At 45.6% G+C, this 17,096-nt stretch overlaps 1 protein-coding gene across 1 annotated transcript in view; it reads right to left on the bottom strand.

Moving 5' to 3' along the window:
* The window catches only part of cog5 (component of oligomeric golgi complex 5), a 320,599-nt gene that overhangs the window by 144,217 nt on the left and 159,286 nt on the right, over window positions 1-17,096 (bottom strand). Inside the window, 1 exon segment of the mRNA XM_084330304.1 lies at window positions 15,570-15,700. Coding sequence (XP_084186430.1) covers window positions 15,570-15,700 — 131 coding nt within the window.

Raw genomic sequence — 17,096 nt, 5'->3', positions numbered from 1 at the left:
AGTTTGTGCAAAACATCACGATGTCCACAATACGTTTAAAACTGTACCCGATATTTATTTAATATCGTCATTTCGCCCACTCCAATGTCATCACAGCTCCTGATCTAACGCGTCGTACTCACTACTGCACTCTATATGCTGTTGCCGGGTAGCTTCCATCGGCACACCACTTCTTCTTCTTCTTCTTCTTCTTTACAAGAAATTCCACAGACCTCTTGCCTGGCCAGTTCGAATATTGGAAATTGACAAATATGGTACGTTTTCTTTTCACATATCTCACATGCGAGAGAGCGTCCAAGAGAGGGAGAGAGAGAGACTTGACTTTTGATATTCTGTATTAACTTATTCACTGCCAACGACGAGTATACTCAAGTCAAGTCAAGTCAAGTCCGTTTTATTTATATAGCACGTTTACAAATGACTAACAGCCAAACCAAAGTGCTTCACAACATGGTAAAAACACATACAATGCAATAAAAATACACTAGAATTACAAAAAAGGTAGAGTACAGTACATATAGGAAAGCAAGGGCAAAGTGCAATAAAAGAGACAAGAACATTTGATAAAAAATGCAGAGTGACAGCGGACGTCATGTATAGATGCTGGGCTAGCTCTGGTCAAAGGCCAGGGAGAAGAGGTGTGTTTTGAGCAAGGATTTAAAAACCTCTAGGCTCTGGGCAGATCTTATGTGGGGGGAGGCTGTTCCAGAGTCGGGGGGCAGCAGCAGCAGCAAAGGCTCTATCTCCCCTGGTTTTTAGCCTGGTCCTAGGCACCTCCAGCAGCAGCTGGTCAGCAGACCTTAGGGCTCTGGATGGGGTGTGGTGATGTAGGAGCTCAGCTAGGTACAGTGGAGGCACGACAGTAGGATAGTGTGGTCTATAGTGTCGAAGGCGGCTGTGAGGTCTAAAAGCACGAGAATGGTGGGATTTCCTGAATCTGCAGCTAAAATTATATCATTTTGAACTCTCAGGAGGGCTGTTTCAGTGCTATGGTGCGGTTTAAAGCCAGACTGAAACTTTTCGTGGATTTGATAAATATCTAAAAACTGTTTTAAGTGGAGGTAAACTGCTCGCTCCAGGACTTTTGACAGGAAGGGTAATTGGGAAATAGGCCTGAAGTTAGATAAAATAGAGGGATCAAGGTTTTTCTTTTTTATCAGGGGTTGAACCACAGCGTGTTTAAAGGCGGTTGGGACACAGCCAGAGCTGAGAGAGGAATTTACCAGCAATAGAATAGTGGGCAAGACTGAATCGAGCACTTCTTTTAGAAGGCGAGAGGGAAGGCTATCTGAGGGGCAGTTTGTGGGCCGTAAGTGTTTAATTATGTCAGAGAGAGAGGAGGGAGAGACGGGCTCGAACTGCTCAAAAACAGCAGGCAGGGAGTGTAGGGGAGAAGGGGGGGGGGGGCTGGGAAGGCTGTAATGAGAACTGGTCTGAGAGCAGAGATTTTATCAATAAAAAAGTTTAGAAAACTTTCACAGAGAGCAGATGATGGCACAACTGGGGAGACATCACGGGGGTTAATGAGGGAGTTAAGAATTTTGAAAAGAATCTGGGGCTTGTGGCAATTTGTAGAGATCAAATTGGAGATGTATTCGCATTTAGCAGTTTTGACAGCATTTTGATATGCAGATAGGCAGTCACGTAGGATTTTAGGAAATTAAATCATCTATATTAAAAACACAGTTTGCGCCCAAGGCGTGAAGTGGGGAACCATTAAAAGCATCAGAAAAAAGCACAGCAGTCAAGGGGTTTAACGTGCGTGAGTAGCGCGCAGGGGCATGGTCATTCTTACGTGGGCACGGGGCTATTAAGGTAAACACAACAGGTGAGTGGTCAGAAAGACCTGCAGCACAGATGTCTGTTATAGAGACAGATACACCAAACGATAACACAAGATCTAACGTATGACCTTTTTCGTGTGTTGGGCCAGTGACTGATTGTATCAGATTAAATGAATCAATGAGATTCAGAAAGTCCCGGGATAGGGGTAGTGACGGACAGCAGACATGAACATTAAAATCACCGCAGATTAAAACGTGGTCATATTTCACCATGATCCCAGCGAGAAAATCAGCAAAGTCCGTGATAAACTCCTTGTTGAATTTAGGTGGATGACAGATAACAGCACAGAGCACAGGAGACGACAGGTGCAGTTCAAATGTTTGCAGCTCAAAGCTAGAGTAGCTTGCTACAGGCTGGGACAGGCGGCACTGAAAGCAGGATTTGAACACGGAGGCTAAACCTCCACCTCTACCGGAGGACCGGGGGGAATTAAAAAATTTACAGTAAAAACATAAAATCCAGTTTATGGGAAGTAAAAAGATCATTTAGAAGAAATGTCTTATTTAAAATCGATCTAGCATTTATCAGAGCCATGTTCAGAGTGATATTTGGCGTCACTGGTCGCAGCACGTCGTAGCGGGCGCAGGTTGGTGTGGATAACACCGTCGCTACGTGCTCTCAACTGCCCAGGTAGAGGCACCGTCGTTGTTATTGTAATGATGACAGTGATCTTTTGATATGGGTGGTTGGGTCTGTTGGTAGATCTGCTGCTGTGGCCTGGGTTTGGCCTGATGGTGGAGCTGCTGCTGTGGCCTGGGTTAGGCCTGGTTGTGGAGCTGCTGCTGTGGCCTGGGTTAGGCCTGGTGGTGGAGCTGCTGCTGTGGCCTGGGTTAGGCCTGGTGGTGGGGCTGCCGCTGTGGCCTGGGTTTGGCCCGGTGGCGGAGCTGCTGCTGTGGCCTGGGTTAGGCCTGGTTGTGGAGCTGCTGTTGTGGCCTGGGTTAGGCCTGGTTGTGGAGCTGCTGCTGTGGCCTGGGTTAGGCCTGGTGGTGGAGCTGCTGCTGTGGCCTGGGTTAGGCCTGGTGGTGGAGCTGCTGCTGTGGCCTGGGTTAGGCCTGGTTGTGGAGCTGCTGCTGTGGCCTGGGTTAGGCCTGGTGGTGGAGCTGCTGCTGTGGCCTGGACTAGGTCTATACTATACTATACTATACTATACTATACTATACTATACTATACTATACTATACTATACTATAACCTGTACATTTGCGTTTTTATTAATATCAGTGTTATAATGGCACAGGCTATAGACCATCCGATATTCGAAACTCGGAATAGCTGATCGAACTCGGGCTGGCCGCATCGCGACGCAGCGCGTTACATGCGCTCCGGAATATTATTTTTGGAATCCCACCGGCCACAGGTAAGAGCAATTTAACGTCAATTTCAACTTGATTGTGCCTTGTTTTCATAGCCAACGCCATAGCGTATGTTGTTGTACTAACGAATGCCGTTATTGACAATCAATTAATCAGAAACGACCCCCCCTCCCCCCTTTCATGCATTCATGATGGAACATAATATACCGATCATATGCATTTGAATTTTTTAATGTAGCGTGTATCGGGACGAAATACCAATGGATTAAGTATAATATACGTCGCAGGCTATTACTAGCCTCTGAGGAATTACCCTAAACCGCTCTAAAACCATACTTATATTCACCACGGTATAAAACGGGAATGTATGGATGGAAAATGTATTTCTTTTTCACATCTTGAACGATAGATACTCGATGTCAAATGGGCCATAGTATTGCATCCATAGCTATAATATAGAATATAGTTATAGCCCTGCAAACAAGGTGACCGACTCCATTGGTTTGATGCATGGCAGCACATAGCCATATCCCGTTCCCAGCGTGGCAGAGAAAGAGTTAAAACATCTCAACTAAAAACAGTCAGTAGAGACAAAAAACCTCACAGCATCTTCATAAAACCAACACACACACACGCTCGCTCACCTGCACACACACGCTCGCTCACCTGCACACACACACACACACACACACACACAAACACCCCAATAAATCCCAGAGAGAGAGAGAGAGAGAGAGAGAGAGAGAGAGAGAAGAGAGAGAGAGAGAGAGAGAGAGAGAGAGAGAGAGAGAGAGAGAGAGAAGAGAGAGAGAGAGAGAGAGAGAGAGAGAGAGAGAGAGAGAGAGAGAGAGAGAGAGAGAGAGAGAGAGAGAGAGAGAGAGAGAGAGAGAGAGAGAGAGAGACGTTGTACAGTAATGGACATACTCTGGTGTCAGCAACATTGGTGAGAGAGAGAGAAAAGGAGTGAGAGAGCGGGAGAAAGAAAGGGAATGAGAGAGAGAGAGTCATAACATGTATATGCAGGCGGTTCAGACAACATTGCTATAGCTTTCTTACTTTCTCTCTCTCTTTCCCACATAATCTCTCTCTCTCACACTCTCTGGCCCTGGCATGATTATCTTCGACACTAGACAGACACACACACACGCACGCACGCATGCACGCCACACACACACACACACACACACACACACACACACACACACACACACACACACACACACACACACACACACACACACACACACACAAGCACGCACACACAAGCACACACACAAGCACACACACACACACAAGCACACACAATCACACACTCTCAAGAGCACAGGGTTACACACTACACACTATGGCTGACCGGAATGCTTCGAAGCTTCAGTCGTTGCCATGGTGATCGATGTCAAAATCACTATTCAAATTAGTCATTTTTTCTTTTATCACTCCAAAAAAATGTGCCTACATCAGCATGAGAAATGGTTCATAAAAACTATAACATGACATTCAATTTGTTCTTCTCAGACGAGGATAATTTAGTCTTGAGAACATTCAGAAAACCTATCTTTCACATCATTTAAGCTCTCATTTAGCGGTACGTGCTCCACGGTACTCAATTATTCTCCGATAATTACTACTGACGCGTTGAAGCCCAATACAATCAGGACAGCCATGACACACACAATCCCCCGCGCTTGAAAGAAGGACAGAAACACACTCGACCTCTTACACATACACACACACACACGTATTCAGGGTTTGTGAAACAGGCCAGTGTTCCCTGGAGAACAGGGCTTTCTGGGGCAGATGACAGCCAAGGCAGCAGCTTGCACGTGCACGTAATCTCTGTCACTCTGCCCGTCTCTCTCTGTCCCTCTCTCCTCTTTTTCCGATGCTCTCTCTCTCTCTGTCCCTCTCTCTCCTCTTTTTCCAATGGTCTCTCTCTCTACGGTTTTTCCGATTCTCTCTCTCTCTGTCTCTCTGTCCCTCTCTCTCTCCTCTTTTTCCGATGCTCTCTCTCTGTCCCTCTCTCTCCTCTTTTTCTGATGCTCTCTCTCTGTCCCTCTCTCTCCTGTTTTTCTGATGCTCTCTCTCTCTCTGTCCCTCTCTGCTCTTTTTCCGATGCTCTCTCTCTCTGTCCCTCTCTCCTCTTTTTCCGATGCTCTCTCTCTCTGTCCCTCTCTCCTCTTTTTCCGATGCTCTCTCTCCTCTTTTTCCGATGCTCTCTCTACCTCTATCTCCTCTTTTTCTGATGATCTCTCTCTCTGTCCCTATCTCTTCTATTTTTCCAATGCTCTCTCTCTCTCTGTCCCTCTCTCTACGGTTTTTCTGATTTTCTCTCTCTCTCTCTCTCTCCCTCCCTCCCTCCCTCCCTCCCTCCCTCCCTCCCTCCCTCCCTCCCTCTCTATCCTCTTTTTCTGATGCTCTCTCTGTCCCTCTCTCTCCTGTTTTTCCGATGATCTCTCTCTCTTTCTCTCTTTCCTCCTCTCGATACCCTCTCTCTCGGTCCCTCTCCCCTCCTTTCGATGTGCTCTCTTTGTCCCTCGTTCTCCTCTTTTCGACACTCTACTGTCTCCGTCTCTCTCTCTCTCCTTCTTAGTTGTTCTCTCTGTTTCCCTATCTCTCTCTACCATCTCCTCTGAGTGTCTCTGTGTGCACATCCCGCTCTTTCATTTTTAGAAATCCATTTTCTAAGGCATGTTTTAGTATCTGTTTTAAAGACAATGAAGAGATGTGTCCAGCAGCAAATGTGCATGGGTCAGTACTAGTGAGTTCTGAGTGGTAGTGAGGTATTACTAGTGAGCTCTGAGTGGTAGTGAGGTATCACTAGTGAGCTCTGAGTGGTAGTGAGGTATCACTAGTGAGCTCTGAGTGGGAGTGGTAGTGAGGTATTACTAGTGAGCTCTGAGTGGTAGTGAGGTATCACTAGTGAGCTCTGAGTGGTAGTGAGGTATCACTAGTGAGCTCTGAGTGGGAGTGGTAGTGAGGTATTACTAGTGAGCTCTGAGTGGTAGTGAGGTATTACTAGTGAGCTCTGAGTGGTAGTGAGGTATCACTAGTGAGCTCTGAGTGGTAGTGAGGTATCACTAGTGAGCTCTGAGTGGTAGTGAGGTATTACTAGTGAGCTCTGAGTGGTAGTGAGGTATTACTAGTGAGCTCTGAGTGGTAGTGAGGTATCACTAGTGAGCTCTGAGTGGTAGTGAGGTATCACTAGTGAGCTCTGAGTGGTAGTGAGGTATCACTAGTGAGCTCTGAGTGGTAGTAAGGTATCACTAGTGAGCTCTGAGTGGTAGTGAGGTATCACTAGTGAGCTCTGAGTGGTAGTGAGGTATCACTAGTGAGCTCTGAGTGGTAGTGAGGTATCACTAGTGAGCTCTGAGTGGTAGTAAGGTATCACTAGTGAGCTCTGAGTGGTAGTGAGGTATCACTAGTGAGCTCTGAGTGGTAGTGAGGTATCACTAGTGAGCTCTGAGTGGTAGTGAGGTATCACTAGTGAGCTCTGAGTGGTAGTGAGGTATCACTAGTGAGCTCTGAGTGGTAGTAAGGTATCACTAGTGAGCTCTGAGTGGTAGTGAGGTATCACTAGTGAGCTCTGAGTGGTAGTGAGGTAGTACTGTAGTTAGTGGTGCACGATATATCGGCCACCGATATAATATCAATACTTTTGGCTTTGGCCATTTAAGGCCTACTACTGTACTTTAAAGTTTTGAACTGTTGTACAATGTTCACAGAATACAGTGACTTGGTCTCACGTGAGTTAGATGTCTATTGAGAATACTCAGGGTTGGCTTATCCACACTTGTATCCTTTATAAAAATGTATTTTTATTCAAATTTTTTATTTAACATGTTTTGATCTTAAATTGTTTCAAAATATCAGTAATTTCTGGCGTTTTGGAAAATAGCTCTTTATTTGATAATCATAAAAAAGTGTTTTCTATACAGAGATATCGACATCGGTAAATATCGGTATCGGCCAGAACAGCAATATTAATATCGGTTATCGGCCACAATTTTCACATCGGTGCATCACTAACTGTAGTACTAGTGAGCTCTGAGCGGTAGTGAGGTTGTACTGTAGTACTAGTGAGCTCTGAGCGGTAGTGAGGTTGTACTGTAGTACTAGTGAGCTCTGAGCGGTAGTGAGGTTGTACTGTAGTACTAGTGAGCTCTGAGCGGTAGTGAGGTTGCACTGTAGTACTAGTGAGCTCTGAGCGGTAGTGGGGTTGTACTGTAGTACTAGTGAGCTCTGAGCGGTAGTGAGGTTGCACTGTAGTACTAGTGAGCTCTGAGCGGTAGTGAGGTTGTACTGTAGTACTAGTGAGCTCTGAGCGGTAGTGAGGTTGTACTGTAGTACTAGTGAGCTCTGAGCGGTAGTGAGGTTGTACTGTAGTACTAGTGAGCTCTGAGCGGTAGTGATGTTGCACTGTAGTACTAGTGAGCTCTGAGCGGTAGTGAGGTTGTACTGTAGTACTAGTGAGCTCTGCACGGTAGTGAGGTTGCACTGTAGTACTAGTGAGCTCTGAGCGGTAGTGAGGTTGTACTGTAGTACTAGTGAGCTCTGAGCGGTAGTGAGGTTGTACTGTAGTACTAGTGAGCTCTGAGCGGTAGTGAGGTTGTACTGTAGTACTAGTGAGCTCTGAGCGGTAGTGAGGTTGCACTGTAGTACTAGTGAGCTCTGAGCGGTAGTGCGGTTGTACTGTAGTACTAGTGAGCTCTGAGCGGTAGTGCGGTTGCACTGTAGTACTAGTGAGCTCTGAGCGGTAGTGAGGTTGTACTGTAGTACTAGTGAGCTCTGAGCGGTAGTGAGGTTGCACTGTAGTAGCATAGTGGTTCTGCTGAATACGGCCCACTGGGGGGCACAGATGACTTGATCCTTGAGCCTGACCTCAAATCCCCCAAAATAGGGAAACCTGGGTGCCTGCAGGGGGTTTTGGATTTGTATTGGGGGGTGTTGAAACATTTTAACCCTACATTTTTCCGTTCAGCTGACCTCCTAAAAAAGAGAGAAAAAACTATTTGCATGAAATGTACACATGCAACCATAGTGTCATGGCGGCAAGTCAAGGTCACCTTCTAGTACACACACGCATCATAACTGGAGTTGTTACATCTTAAACAGATTTGTCTGGACACCACTCTCACTGAATGTCTGTATCTCTTCTCTGCCTTGCCGTGAGCACAGCAGAGGCTGATCATATCAAATCATAATCTCTGCCGTTCTAAAACTAGCAGAGACACAAACCTACAGTGACCTTTAATGAATACTAAAAAGCTCAGGTGTCATTCTGAGCGAGAGGGTGGGTGCCCCGGTCAGGTCTGCTGCCCCACGAGGTAACGAGATGAATATTCATGTTTAAAGTCAGGACCCATTAATCACTCATCCAACCAAGCCTCTCGGAGGACATTCAGAAACTCTTGACACCAGTGTTTCTGGTTCTGAGAAATGTTCGACATTATGAATCGTTAGTAAGTTAAGTAAATGCATTCCTCCATTTTATGCCCCTTTAATTCAACTGAATATACAACAACCAATGACATGTTATAAATGTAATAATAATAATAATAATAATAATAATAATAATCTATTAGGCTACTTGTTCTTACTTTTACCAGAGACAGTCTTATCAGGGTTCCCACAGACATTGCAAAATGAAATTTAAGGACTTTCAAGTACTTTCCCAAGCACTATTTTTCATTTGAACCATTTGGTTGCCGAAAACGTAGAACTACGTTTCTGTCGCCCGATCGTTGAGTGCCGGAAACGTAGATCTACATTTTTCTCACAGTATTTATTTTATTCGCTATTGCCATTCATAATTCAGCGGGGCACCTTGTGCATACTGTTCTGAGTGTGTCTGAGCTGGCAGACAGTCTTATACCGCCATCTAACGCCTTTGGCCATTATTGCACCGCGTTAGAAACGGGTTAGTTTCTTTTCTCTACCGAGCTGCGGCGTGGGGGCGGGTCCTAAACACTCCGGCAAAACACATGCTTGTAGGGATGGTTTGGACTACTGACCCCGCCCGCCCGTTGAAGTGCAATGCCCAACAGCGCGCCGGTCAAAACCACATTGCATGTGTGCACGAGGAAGGATAATAATTATGATCTAACGTTGATTTCAGGAAGATCCGATAACAACGTGTTTATTGAATTACACAAAAACGCTGTTTTCACGTCTTTTTCCTGGAATGACTCCAAAGTAACCAAACTATATTCATATTCAAAACGGTATAAAAACGGAAATGTACGGATGAAAAAATTATCTGTTTTTTTGCACGTTGATCAGAAGCAACTCACTGAGACTCGACGGCGTTATTAGACCCATAGCTATACTATAAAATATAGGTTTAGCTCTACAAACTACAACTAAGTATGTTTACATGGGGTTAATGGACGGCAAGGAAGGGGTCACTTCCCGGAAGGGGCGTGGCACTCAATGTGTTAAAAATGGCATTTAAAAGGATACAATCACTTTTAAATGCAGTTTATATTATTGAAAAAGAAATCGGATCCAATATTTATGGGTTAAAAAAAAAATCCGACAATTACGCTTTAGATAAAAAAAAATTATTTCTTGATTCAGAACTATTTTATCATGGATGAACAAAACTTTCAATGCGAATGGTTGATTTGAATTCCAAGGACTTTTTACTTGTTAAAAGATTTGCTGTTTTCAAGGAATCCCAGGCCTTGAATTTTATTTGTAAAAAATCAAGCACTTTAAGCACTTCAAGGACCTTGTGCAAACCGTGTCTTATGTAATGGGCAGATGGAGCACTCCAGGAGTTAACTTGTGACTCACTACAAAAATATACCTATTCAGAAAAAATTATTAAATGTCGCAACATTGAGGTGAAATGTGAGTTTTAAAAGATGTTCAAAATGAATAATGATCACTGCCAACAGTGAGTGGTTTCCATGGTAACCAAGGACTCTAAATTACAATACACTGGATGGAGCATGTGTCGGAGTGGTCCGGTCTTCTGACCTCTCCCTCCTGGACTACAAGCATACTATCACGTCTACCCTCTCCTCTCTCGATTATCCTGTGGTGTCTGCAGTCCATTCAACCTCACCATTATTATTCTCTAGCACCCTCCAGGTCCCCTCGAAGTCCGAACACTTCCCAGACAGCCTGGACATGCTTTTAAGCTCCTTCCCAGAAGATGAGCATTGTGGCAGCGGTAATACGCATACGTCTGTCTCAAGGCGAGTCCTGCATGCATCAACAAATGCGCATGTTGGTGAATTTATGACTGTGTGCCATTATTACTATCAAATGTAATAATTGTGGAATATTACTATAATGAGTTGTATGTGTATGAACCAAGCATCCAACAGGGACAACGATGGAAATAAGTCCTGGACCTTTCGTTCTATCCCTGACCAGGCAAATACACATGTTGATCTGTCAATGTTGTTATATGTTTTTGTCAATAAATCAAATAAAAAATAATGCCCCCCCCCCCCCCCCCGGTGCTAATAGGTGACTTCAACCTGCCTGACACGCTCACAGGAAGCACATTTTTCAGGTTGGATTCAGAGGCGTGCGCCACATGCATTTTCACAGAAATACACTCAATATCTGCATTAGTACCACACATATAGATGTTGTTCAACCAGCTAATGTGTCTGTATCTTTCCCAATACAAATACACCATACTATACTTTTTCAGGAATCAGGAGTACAGTCACACTGATTTCATCATTCTAAAATGAATTCTAACATTCTAATTAATTAGATAATAACTGGTTATACATGCAAAATGGACAATAGAACACTGGAACTGGAAATCTTAAAAAAATCTTCAAACAGGGACTGACTTCGCATATAGACTAGGAATTTACAGCTGTTCTAATGTAAATGTGCCTTCCTCCATGCGCTTTTGCCCGCTCTGAAGTCGGACTCGGTGTGGATGGCCACGCTTGCTGTTCTTGCACGAAACCCGCGAGTGCTTGCGCCCGCGCCTGGTGGGGTCCCGGCGTGACTCTTGCCAGTCTGCCACAGTGGTCTCTCTCCTACAGTCCTTCGACCTGACTCCCACTGTCATGCCTCATACCCACAAAGGTGGCAGCTCCTGGATCTCATATTATTCCATGACTCCAGCATCATTAACACCATGGTAACTCCCCTCCATAATGCTACATGTCTTCTCATTTAACCACTATTACGTATTTATGCTTGAATATTTTAGATGATAGGTGGGTGACCATGTGAATAACACACCTCTTGCCAAAACTATCACGTTTTGACTCACATGTCCATTCAAAATGTATTCAGTAGTCCACTGGAAGAATATTATCTGGACCAGCATATTGAAAGTTGATCAAAGATTGTGTATTTCTTGGCCCTAAAAAACATTTTGAAGTGGTATGTTATTCACATTGTCATCCACCATTATAACACCATACCTAGCATTATGCATGGTGATGGGAGTGTCATTTCTGTGGGCTGCTTTATTGCCTCTGGTTCTGGTGACCTTGCCATTACGAGGAAATCAGTGAATTCTATGTTTTTACTTTCAAATTCTACGGAGGTCATGTGAGTTGTAGTGAGTTCTTTATGCAAGGAATCCCTAAAATGTCAGTGAATTGAGGGCGTTCAATGATCAATGGGGGGGGGGGGGGGGGGGGGGGCACAGGAAGGGTGTGCTGCATTTACAAGACAACACAAGACAAAATGAGAGCAACACAATAATAATTGTATCTAGATTAATTAGCTTTCATGATTGTGGGAAGCCAAAACCGTCATTGAAATTGAAACTTGATTAATCACCCAGCCCTGGCGTACGAGCAAGGAGCTCTATTCAAGATTGTTTATTGCAGTTAAAAAGACAGTTTGCCATACAATGAAAATCTTACTTTGCTAGTCCTCCCTTCACACAAAATCACACATTACTTAACTTATCTTATTTAAAAAGATATACAATTTAAATACAAGCGAGTGCTAAAAAATAAGGTCAAAATATGTTACGATTCACAGTGTTTACAATATAAATATGGAGGTGACAATGGGTCACAGCAGCAGGTAAAGTGGTTAAAGCCAACGCCACTTGCTTCGCTAGCAAACACTCCATCCAAACATTAGGGTGGCATGCACTACCAAGGGACATCAGGGTGGCATGCACTACCAAGGGACATTAGGGTGGCATGCACTACCAAGGGACATTAGGGTGGCATGCACTACCAAGGGACATTAGGGTGGTATACACTACCAAGGGACATTAGGGTGGCATGCACTACCAAGGGACATTAGGGTGGCATGCACTACCAAGGGACATCAGGGTGGCATGCACTACCAAGGGACATTAGGGTGGCATGCACTACCAAGGGACATTATGGTGGCATGCACTACCAAGGGACATTAGGGTGGCATGCACTACCAAGGGACATTAGGGTGGCATGCACTACCAAGGGACATTAGAGTGACATGCACTACCAAGGGACATTAGGGTGGCATGCACTACCAAGGGACATTAGGGTGGCATGCACTACCAAGGGACATTAGGGTGGCATGCACTACCAAGGGACATTAGGGTGACATGCACTACCAAGGGACATTAGGGTGACATGCACTACCAAGGGACATTAGGGTGGCATGCACTACCAAGGGACATTAGGGTGGCATGCACTACCAAGGGACATTAGGGTGACATGCACTACCAAGGGACATTAGGGTGACATGCACTACCAAGGGACATTAGGGTGACATGCACTACCAAGGGACATTAGGGTGGCATGCACTACCAAGGGACATTAGGGTGACATGCACTACCAAGGGACATTAGGGTGGCATGCACTACCAAGGGACATTAGAGTGACATGCACTACCAAGGGACATTAGGGTGGCATGCACTACCAAGGGACATTAGGGTGGCATGCACTACCAAGGGACATTAGAGTGACATGCACTACCAAGGGACATTAGGGTGGCATGCACTACCAAGGGACATTAGAGTGGCATGCACTACCAAGGGACATTAGGGTGACATGCACTACCAAGGGACATTAGAGTGGCATGCACTACCAAGGGACATTAGGGTGACATGCACTACCAAGGGACATTAGAGTGGCATGCACTACCAAGGGACATTAGAGTGACATGCACTACCAAGGGACATTAGGGTGACATGCACTACCAAGGGACATTAGGGTGACATGCACTACCAAGGGACATTAGAGTGGCATGCACTACCAAGGGACATTAGAGTGACATGCACTACCAAGGGACATTAGGGTGACATGCACTACCAAGGGACATTAGAGTGGCATGCACTACCAAGGGACATTTAGAGTGGCATGCACTACCAAGGGACATTAGAGTGGCATGTACTACCAAGGGACATTAGAGTGGCATGCACTACCAAGGGACATTAGAGTGGCATGCACTACCAAGGGACATTAGAGTGGCATGCACTACCAAGGGACATTAGGGTGGCATGCACTACCAAGGGACATTAGGGTGACATGCACTACCAAGGGACATTAGAGTGGCATGCACTACCAAGGGACATTAGGGTGACATGCACTACCAAGGGACATTAGAGTGGCATGCACTACCAAGGGACATTAGGGTGACATGCACTACCAAGGGACATTAGAGTGGCATGCACTACCAAGGGACATTAGAGTGACATGCACTACCAAGGGACATTAGGGTGACATGCACTACCAAGGGACATTAGGGTGACATGCACTACCAAGGGACATTAGAGTGGCATGCACTACCAAGGGACATTTAGAGTGGCATGCACTACCAAGGGACATTAGAGTGGCATGTACTACCAAGGGACATTAGAGTGGCATGCACTACCAAGGGACATTAGAGTGGCATGCACTACCAAGGGACATTAGAGTGGCATGCACTACCAAGGGACATTAGGGTGGCATGCACTACCAAGGGACATTAGGGTGACATGCACTACCAAGGGACATTAGAGTGGCATGCACTACCAAGGGACATTAGAGTGGCATGCACTACCAAGGGACATTAGAGTGGCATGCACTACCAAGGGACATTAGAGTGGCATGCACTACCAAGGGACATTAGAGTGGCATGCACTACCAAGGGACATTAGGGTGACATGCACTACCAAGGGACATTAGGGTGACATGCACTACCAAGGGACTCAATAGCAATGTAGTGGTTGTCACATCTTCGGTTAGGAGCAGCACAGTCGATCGCTGGGCTTTTAGACAGTCAGGGGCGACAGTGGTTCAGGAGGTAGGGCAGTTGTCTGGTAATTGGAAGGTTCCCGGGTTAAATTCCTGCTCCTCCCATCAGCATGACGAAGTGTCCTTGAGAAAGACACTTAACCCCTAACTGCCCCTGATGGCACCTTGCATGGTTGTCTCCGCCGTCGGTGTGTGTGAATGTATGAGTGAATGGGTGAATGTGAAGCATAAGTTGTAAAGCGCTTTGGGATAAAAGCTATATAAATACAGTCTAATGACTATTTATAGACTCCTACGCTGGAGACACACCAGACGCCAAAGTACTGGGAAACACCGTTCTCCTGCGCGAGCAGAAGCCTGGCTGTTGTTCACAGCAGAAGCAGCGTTCTCCTGCGAGCAGGAGCCATTCCCCCCCCCCCCCCCCCCATGCCGGTCAGCAAGAGATTCTGCCCCTCTGCTCCAATCACACGGTAGAGAGGCGCTCGCGTGGAAAACAAGGCCGGAGGCCGAGACACCATCGCTGAAGATCGTGAGCTGGCCGGTGGATCTCCGCGCCACAGTGAGACCGGTCTGAATGGTACAATCTCAAGTCAAGTCAAGTGTTCCTTTATTAATCCCCTCGGGGGGAATTCTGTTAACAGGAGGAAACTGGCTGCTCTTTCTGGTGCTTCGGCATTAAGTCTTGTTCAGCATCCCCCCCCCAGCATTTTCTAGCAAAAAAACATTCTATCAGCAGGGTTCCCACAGACATTGCAAAATGAAATTTAAGGACTTTTAAGTACTTTTCCAAGCACAATTTTTCATTTTCAAGGATGTCACTCGAAGGATACAATTCACTTTTAAATGCTGTTTTTTTAAGCATCTTATTGGCCTGCTTGCCAGCTAGAGCATCACACGCAAAGAAATGTGGAAAAGCAGTTGGAGCGTGTGAGACAGCGACTCGTCAGATTTGATTAAAACTCAGAACAATTTGATCATGGATGTACAAAACATTCAATGCGAATGGTTGATTTGAATTTCAAGGACTCTTTAAGCACCCTGTTAAAAAATTGGCTATTTTCAAGGAATTCCAGGCCTCGACTTTTCTTTGTAAAAGATCTAGCACTTCAAGGACCTTGTGCGAACCCTGTATCAGTATCGGTGCGCCAATGTGTATGTGTCTGTGCCTCTGTACGTTTGCCTTTGTGTGTGTGTGTGTGTGTGTGTGTGCATGCGTGCGTGTGTGTGTGTGTGTGCGTGCATACCTGGATTTCCATGCCTTGCTCCAGCAGTCTCTTGGCCTGGTTCTCAACCTCCAGTCTGGCTCTGCTTATCAGCAGCAGGTCGCTCTCGATCACCTCGATACCACTCAGGTCCACGCCCTGAGACAGGTAGTCTGCAAGACACACACACACAGATTTAATGACAGAACCCACATCGAGAAATCCTCACGACTTTAGAGTTCACAAGTCCCCGATTATGGGAGGGAAACCCAAATACGATGGCCGGGATACACTGATATTAGCCAGATTACAGAGGCATGTAAACACATGATCCTGTTCACTGTCGGGTTTTGTGGTCTGTGTGAGTTCCGTTTCCATACTAGGAATATTCTGTTTTGTACTCGTTTACACAGGCCTATTGGTAATGGGGATGTGAAAACGCATGTCAACACCTTATCCCATAAAGTCATTAATCTGGGATATTAGCCAGAATATAAATATGCCCATATACAACATTCATTCTAACTATAAAGTATGACTGACGGGGGGAACTTTCACGCGAGGAATAGTGATCTATCTGAACCACCTGATACAACAGGGGAAGGAGAGGAAACCATTCGGATTCCTGTGCAGCCGTGCAGCCGCTCATCAGGGACGACACGCTTGTTTCATTGATTTCACGCAGCAGTACAGTGAGCAGAAAAACAAATAAATATCATGTTTTGCTTCCCTCTCCCTCTCGTTTGTTCAGGGTCGGGAACCGCCGGGCTCTGCTCCCCATAGGGAGGTGTAGTCTGACGTCAACTTTGGACCGCCCGCGAGGTCCACCCGTATAGGGATTCATCATTGGGAAAATGGATTATCGGCTATTGTAACAATTCTGCCTCATGAACATTGGCAAGCTTTCCATTTTTTGCACAAAATGAGTTTCCTTCTATCACTAACATTATTGTTTAAGCATTTTTTTTACGATTAATTGCGAATATTTTCATGTTGAGCTATAGATTGTGGATGAATACTCACAGAAAGGTACACCACAAATGTTCATGCTTTATTTGTTTTAAACGAGACGATTTAGGAATGGGCAATGGGGAAATACATTGCAATTTTGCGAGGTGGACCGGCCGGAAACAGCAATGACGTGACCACTACACTCCCTATTCGGCAAGGCAGAATCGACAGGGCAGGTGCGCGGCCCGAGCGTGGGGCGTGTGCGCAGAGACAATTGGACCGGTGCCACAGCCAATCAAAAAGCAATCCTCTCACAGCCTCAGCTGAGGTACCAAGATTGCCTGGGACCGGATCCTAACAGCTGAGACCCAGGCTCTGTGCGTCCGTATGTGTATGTATATGTGTGTGTGATGAGGCATATCCAGAGAGTGTAACCGAGGTTCACAATATTTCACAGCACACAAAAGAAAAAAAAATAGCTACGAAATTCGATCATCACTCTTCCATAACGTGACGAATCATGACCAAGGGTACCGGTATGTGAGGAATAGTGTGAGAGGAATAATGAAGCAGAAAGCCTGACAGAGAGAGTAATGCAATTCGTCCTCATGCCATAGT

This window comes from Notolepis coatsorum (assembly GCF_963971535.1).
Source record: "Notolepis coatsorum genome assembly, chromosome: 15".
NCBI classification, from domain to species: Eukaryota; Metazoa; Chordata; class Actinopteri; order Aulopiformes; family Paralepididae; genus Notolepis; species Notolepis coatsorum.
Note: the sequence above shows the minus strand (reverse complement) of the source record. Positions and strands in the feature narration are given on the sequence as shown.